This window comes from Aplysia californica, unplaced genomic scaffold (genome assembly GCF_000002075.1).
Source record: "Aplysia californica isolate F4 #8 unplaced genomic scaffold, AplCal3.0 scaffold00113, whole genome shotgun sequence".
NCBI classification, from domain to species: Eukaryota; Metazoa; Mollusca; class Gastropoda; order Aplysiida; family Aplysiidae; genus Aplysia; species Aplysia californica.
The window spans coordinates 1,074,405-1,082,260 of record NW_004797383.1 but is presented as its reverse complement, the minus strand read 5'-3'; the positions used below and the strand labels follow the sequence as shown (position 1 = coordinate 1,082,260).

General features: G+C 38.9%; 1 protein-coding gene across 1 annotated transcript in view; it reads left to right on the top strand.

Moving 5' to 3' along the window:
• Positions 1–372: 372 nt before the first annotated feature.
• LOC101860642 (protein bicaudal C homolog 1-A) overlaps positions 373–7,856 on the top strand; it is a gene marked incomplete in the record, with an annotated part of 146,266 nt that continues 138,782 nt past the window's right edge. The window contains 1 exon segment of the mRNA XM_013081068.2: positions 373–1,055. Coding sequence (XP_012936522.1) covers positions 869–1,055 — 187 coding nt within the window.

Below are 7,856 nucleotides of genomic sequence, written 5' to 3'. Positions count from 1 at the left end.
AATTCTTTTTTGTGTTATAATATTATGTCCTTGCTAATGTACTTAAGGTGGTTTAGTAAGGAATGCTCGATCCTTATCTTCCCCACGGAAGAAAAAGATCGAGTATTTGAGGGGTAAAGCATTATTTACCTGCTCAGTTATTACTTAAATGATCAATGAGTTTTAAACTTATGGCTACTACAAGAGCCTACAGCCTGCTGATGAAAGCAATCGCAGTCCATAAAATATATAAATCACTTCAGAGTATCAGTTATTTGTGCAGGCTACCGGAATTGTTGCAATGCATTCATGTCTATTTTGCTTTAAAAGAAACATTCGTTTTGAACCTCCACAACCTTTGGTGGCTGCATTGCGCCAAAGACTCTAGTTTGATCTTTCATTATCCTTCAATCTGTGATTTTTTTACCCTCTCTGAAAGGGTGCTTTTGTTCTTTTGAAACTTAGTCAGGAAACGAGGATTCTCGTCGGAAAATGTACAGCTTGTCGACAAGAGTTAAATAATAAGAATTTAACAGGCTGTTTTTAATAATTTTGCTCACCCTCTTTCCCCGCCATATTCACGCAGACTATTACATGTATTTGCATTATTGTGTTATTTATATAAGCAAGTTCTTCCCTCGGCGCTCGCCATCACAACAGAAAAAGCGGGTGCGCGTGGTGCTGTATGGATTTCCACGTCCCGGAAGAACCGCTCTGAGACGAGATAACGGCGGTGCCATTCCAGAGGGCGAGGGCGACCCCAGTGGGTGAGAGTGCGCCACGGTGGTACCTGCGCGCGGGTGAACGAGGGAGAACTTCGGGTGGCCGCTGGGCTTACGAATTTTAGTTGGGCCACGGAGCCTCGTTCTCACATAACAACAAGTATGCTATGGCGGAAGGTGCTCCCGTGCTCTCAGCGAGGATGAGAGAAAACTTATTCATTGGTGATAATGGAGTGGATAGTATTGACACAGCTTCACAAGGAAGCAGGGATGAAATTATTGACAGAGATCCCGGATTTGTGGAAGACAGATTTCGGGTAGACAGGAAAAAGTTGGAACAAATGCTCCAACTCGGTAAGTTTTTGTATGTTCTCTTCGTCGAGTGATCTTGAACAGTTTGTTTTGTTAGCGTTATGTCCCTTGGCTTTTGTTATGAGTTTTATAGTGACCCAAGGATGGAATTCTTTGGAACTCTCCCTTTTTTTAAGGCTGGTACCCATGACTACAACCATAAACTAGTCACAGCGGGATATGAATCACCCATTCCCCTTTTATCGAAATCTTATTTTAGATTGAAATTTGTAAACAAAAGATTGAAATTCTAGATCTAGAAAAAAAAAATCTAGATCTAGTCTAGATCCACAGGTCTTTTCGCCCTGGCGATCAGTGAAACAAAAACTGGCGGTAATTTTCACATTTCATCGTTGTCGTACAATTCATCAGTGACACCAGTCTCAGTAGCCTAAATTTAAATATTTCTAAACAAACACCGACGATTTGTGACGATTTGGCTGGGTTTGTTCTGAGTAATATTAAGGTCTGGAAATAGGGCTGAGGTAGATCCTCTAGATCTAGATCTAGTAGTAGTAGCATATATGGTCAGTGGATGAACTGCTTCTAGGAAATAATTTTGACCTCTATTTGCGTCTATTCTTTAAAATTAGCTTTAAAAAATGAAGGCTTTTTACTTTGTGTCCATTGGTTTAGAAGAATGTAGACAAGTTCATAGCAAATTCTAACTGTGTCAACTTTTATTTTACACTGAAGAAAGAGGTTAGAAACTGTACATATATATCTCTTCTAAGAGACTAAATGATAAATTTGACTGAACTCTGTGGTCTCCCTCAGACTCAGAGGCCTTCTTTAACAAAAGCCGTCCAGTTTTGGGCAGAGACTGTCCTAAAATATTGTATCTAGATTCTAGATCTAAGTGGTCAAAATAGCTTTTTTTCTGTTTTTACTTTCTGATTACGGTACTGAAAGATTCTGATAGCTCTAACACTTTGCGGTCACTTGGTGCAACAATGCGACGGGGAAAATTATCTGTTCCAGTCTCCTGGCGCATTTTTGTGCCAGGCCCGAGAAGTCTGTTGCAGGTACAGTCAAACCTGTGTAAGACGGCCACCCATTGTCAAGGAGAAAAGTGGCCGTATAAGACAGGTGGCCGTCTTAAGCAGGACTGACCAACATGAAGAAAACAAACCATTCCCATCTGAAGTCCCAATCGAAAGAAGCCGCATTGTTGTTGTTTTTGTTGTTAGTTTGTATTTTGTTTGTTATTTTTATTTTGTTGCTGATTTTGCGCAAGGGTGACAATAAAACTAAATGTATCAGACGAGGAAGACCGAGTGCCATGTTAAAACAAACACATGGGTCGCCACCACTCTGAGAAAGCGACGCTTCTGTCACAACTTCATGTTGGCGTCCATTGTTACTTTGTTACAGACTGGGTAAACAGTGACCACTCATCTCACTTCACGATTTGTGTATATATGAGTTCTGGGCTGGGCTTATGGGTTATGAGGGATCACATGCTTACGTACCTCACCAGCAGCTGAAAATTGGTACCTATTGGTCAACAGTGGGAGGGACCTGCGCGACATGGTTGGTTGGAAGGACTACCTAACAACAACGGTGATTGGATTATGACGTCTCGCCCACTACGCCAGGGGCCAATGCATGATTTATGACAAAACATAATGGAGTCACTTAGGTGGCCGTCTAAGACGGGTGTTATTGCTTAGTGTGATAGGGGTTGTGTGTTAAAATATGGTGGCCGTGGCCGCGTTGGACAGGTGCCTGTTTTACACAGTTAAAATATATAGAAAAAACGCAAGGGAGGAAATGGAAAGGGGCCGTTTGTACAAGAGGCCGTCTTATAGAGGTGACCGTCAGGGCAGGTTCGACTATACTTTCTGAGTGACCAGATGGGCCATTTTGTACTGCTGGCTGTGTGATTGCAAAGTGTTAAATCAAAACTTCATAACAAGAGTTATTTGCATTTAACATTTGATCTTTTTAGTTGAATTTGAAAGAATTTGATAATAGATTTATATCTTGAACTGATAATTTAGTCACACTGATCAAGTTGATGGACAATAATTGTTTTCTGGGTGATTGGCAGGTGCTCTGGTGTGGTTTGCTCCTTTCCCATCAAACATCTGTTGTTCTTATGTCTGCTCGTTCTTTTCTTTGTAAGTATGTTAATCCCTAATAACACCTCTCCTCTAATCTTTAGCATTTATAATGTACGACCAATTTGTGTTGCAAGTTCTGTAGAATTCCAACTAAAGCTAAAACTTAGAACTGCTCAGTTGACTTTAATTTTGCAAATTTTTCTTGATCTTGCAATCTTGGGCTTTAATTGTTGATGAAATTGTAGACCCTATTCTGCAAATTGTAAGAGTATACTGTGAGGCTAAGTTGATCAATGTCAAGTGGATTATAACTGAAAGTTGTTTAGTTTACATCATCTTTTGGTATTGTAGGTGAAGTAGCAAAAAAAAGCATCTCAGGTTTTTACTTTTACAGAAGACTGCTTAAACCGAAGTCTGTGGTAGCCTACTGCTTTATTTTATTCAGTCTAGACAGGTATTCATATTAGAAAGGTTGTTCAAATAACAATGACTGACCTGCCCTTTTCAATTATATTATTGCACATCTGAGCTGCAAGCTGTATGTATGCATGACCCTTTCTCTTTGGCATTGTTTATTCTGCTGAACAGTCACACAGAACAAATGAAAGAGTAAAATAGAGAAGTGTCAAAGAAAGCCAATGCCAATGACATTATGAAACACACCACAAACTCATATGTGCAGGGCCAATGTGAACTAGCTGTGCACAGACAATAAATAAGCCATGACCAACTGAAGGTAGGATGACAGACTTACTTTTGCTATCATTGCATCACAAGGCCTTTACACAGTGAGTGTGAAAGCCTACTGATTGTGTATAGTGATGCCTCTGTCTGGCACGTAATTGATGCACGTGCATTCCTGTGTTTCTTTTTTCTGTTTTGCTATCTTGAAGTGCTTAAGACTTGATGATTTGGGTTACTTGAAGGTTGTTGGTGAAGATTTAGATGGCATTATACCCTCGAAATTCTTTTTGGCTTTTAAAATACATACGGGAGCATTTCAGCTAATTGGTAGTTTTGGTTAGTTGTTAATCCTATCCGTACATCGTGTTTCACTATCGTATCCATGCGACGTGGGGAACTCTGTGCCACCACTTTCCAAAGAGGAAATTTACTTGTTAATCCGATCTGTACTCTTTGCATAGCAGTCTGTCAAAATGATTTTTTGAGAAATACTGAAAGTTTCAAAGAGATCTTCTTACTAGGAATATTGTAAATTGTGAAGAATACGATCTCGGGGGTACAAAATGACCCCAGGGAGTACGAATAGGGTATAGTAAACACTATTATGAGGCCAACAGTTCTCGAGATGTTTTTTTTTTCTTTTGTTTTTTTTGTGATAATGTAGGTGATTATATTCCTTCATCGACACAATTAAGACCATTTAGGAAGTAGGCTTTTGACCCTGCCTGTCAGAACTAACCTGACAATAAGTTGATAAGATTTTTTTACTCACTCAGGAATGCGTGTGGTAGTGAAGCGCCTAACTGCTACACCTTAGACACAGGTACTTTCAAGATTGCCCGAAGCACAAATGTTGCCCTTTGTAATAACATCTCGTTACCTCAGAATTACAAAGTTCTATCTTCATAGTACCTATTTTTTGAGAAATTTGACATAAAAGATTTTGAGTTTCACATCATGGCAAGCTTTTTCAAATTTCATTCTTCTTTGAATATCTTTGATACTGACTCCAAATAATCTTGCTATTTTGATAGAGCAGATAGAACATTTGTTTTCTGACCTCGTCTTAATAACTCAAAACAACAAAAAATGTCAGAGAGGTAGCAATCTGCCTAATATAAAAGGAGAAACCTCTCAAGGACACTCAACAAGAAGCGCCCTTTGCCTTTCATTAATGATCCATCCAATAAAAAGGGAGGATTCTTCTCTTTTATGAGACTTAGTCTGAATGATTCCAGTTATAAATTATGAAACTGAAATATTCAAGTACTAATGACAAACGTATTTTAGTATTGGTGCACTGCCTTTTACTATGAGGGGACTGTTTTGACCCTACGATTGGATCGAACACGTGGGTGGTTGGAGGGTGCTCTGCTGTAGTTTGCTCCTTTTTCCTATCAAACATCTATCGTCCTCATCTCTCCTTCTTTTTTTGTGTTTGTTACTTGCTCAACACCTCTAATCTTCGACACTTACATAACGGTATTGTGTTGCAAGTGCCGCAAAACTCTTACAGAGACTAAAGGATATAATACTGGGGGTTAGAGATTAGGGATAGTGATCGAGTGGATAAAGGAAGAGTTAGTGATTGGAACAGGAGAGCTCGGGGTATCTTCTGAGGACAGTTTTTACTTCTCGGAGGTCTGTCTTTACTCTTCACCTTCGCTCCCTGTAGAACAGACTGTCCATTCTTTGTCTACTCAGAAACAGGATGTGCTTGCAGTGATGTTAATGATGTGTCCGTTCAAAGAATTACATTCACAGTTTAAGTTTTACCTATGTTTGAGGTAGTTTCATGATAGCACCTCTCCTGGATACAATTTTTGTAAGAAACTTCTGAGGAGAAAGATGGAAAGACAATATAATTTAAAATTTTGCTCCTTTCATTGACATTAATGAAACATTATGTACTGTTTTGTTGATATCATGTAAGATCACTGTGCCTCTATGCTATGCTATGATTACCTGATTTGCCTTAAATTAGGATACAGACTTTTTCGTTATGAATTCAGCACAAATGTGAAGGTCATGTGAGGCTCATCTGAGAGAAATCATTGCAGTACTGCAGTTGTTAAAGATTATAACATGATTATTCTTGCTCAAGACTTTCTAAATTATGCTTTTGTCCCTTATGTACTGCATTGTTGTGTTATTCTAGAAAAGTTGCTTCTGTTTTAAAGAACTACGTGATAATAAGATGTTGAGGATGAGTTGAATGGTGTTTCTTAATACAAAAGTTGGGGATAACAACAAACCAAATGATTTTGACATGTTCTACAATATGAGTTTATGAAAAAAAAATCTGCCGTAACTTATCGTCGTATCCTCTGAACTCTGAGTATGGAACCTCTGTACTCTGTGTATGTAACAGGCAACTTTTATCTGAGATAACAGCAACACCCTCACACTACACACTAATTTTGTGTATATTGTGTTGGAGTATGTTAATCAGGCTGTACTATGAATGTTCTTCGTGTAAAGAAAGATGCTTTATAGATAGATCGATTGATAGATAGATAGATAGATAACACTATTTTTATATACATATATCAAGGTAGCATTTGAGTGCTTTGGTGTGACTTACGTTTTTGAGGCAAAGAGAGAGTGAGTGCATCTGGAGGATCAAAAGCAAACATTTTGAGTGTGTATTTATTTGTGTGTGAAGGTGGCGGGGTGGCTGGAAAGATATGTATAATATATAATAATAATACTGTGTGTGCCAAGTATAGGATGTGACTTTGACCTCAGAATGTTACTGTTTTTCATCTTGAGGAAGAATTTCTCTTAGTGAGATCAGTAATGTATCCCAGTGTCTGTCATCTGTCTTTTCAGGTCTCTGTTCTTGAACATAAATGATCCTTGATATGTTTCTTTTCAATACGAAACCTTCCTCTGAAGTCTTCTTAATGTGTTTTGAATCCTGGCAGATGAAACATGTCACTGCAACCTCACTGCTGCATGATTTATTAATGTTGTCTGATGCTTTGTTATTTTGGATGATTTGTGGATGAAAAGTTCTTAAAATAGGCTTCAAAGCAGACAAACAATGATTTAATGTCAAGATCTTTCTTCCACTCCTTCAGTTCCTTTGATCCTGATACCTTTCTCATACTTGAACTGAAATAGTCTTCTTTTCAAATAAAGCGTCTTTTTAAAAAGTGCCTGAAAGACTCTATTCCAGTTTTATCGATTGCATCAGCAGAAATTTAAGCAATTCAAGATAACTGTGTTCCTAACATTTAGTGTCTTGCACGTGGTAGCTCTGATGACAACGCCATTGGCAACATGTTCCTTCGAGCTGTGGGAGAGATTGCAGGAAGATGAGAGTCTTGATAAAGGCTACTGATAATGTTCTTAAAAATGTGTTTGATAGATTGCCCGAAAGACGCGTTACAAATGGATTTTGATTACACCCATTTATTTTTTTAATGAACGTGATAGATTGTCTGAAAGATGAGAGTTACAAATGGGTTTTAACTTCTCTGATACGGTTTAAAAAGTTACTCCCAGTCGTGTATTCTTGAATTCACGAGTGTGTTTAGATGATATTGAACTTTTGTCATGAAGAATGAATTAAGGGGAAAAAAGAGCTTTGTGCTCTTATACAAGTATAGTTTTAGAACGTGGGTGTTGCATGAGTAAGGGTTTGTGGCGGTTTGGGAGAAGGAGGGTGCAGACGGGGAAGGGACTCTGAAACTCTACCGTCTCCCAACAAATCTTATTAGTGCTGGTGCCATAATTAAAAAGTACTAAATTCTGCCGAAGGGAACGAATAAAACGTCTTCAGCCAGCCATTTATTCCGTCTTTATGTGGGCCTTCTACTCTCTGTCTCTTCCTCTTGGTTCAAAATCTCAAGTCCATCCTTAGGGTTTCCAAGGTTGAAGTCGTTTTGAATGAAGTCAAGTTGCCTGCCTTTCCACCTCCCAATCGATTCGTGATTTATGTATCACCTCCCCCCTCCCCCCTCCCCCCTCGCACCCTCTCACTCTCTTAGTCATACTGCACACACTTGTACACACTCATACACACGCGCACTCATTCACACACACGCGT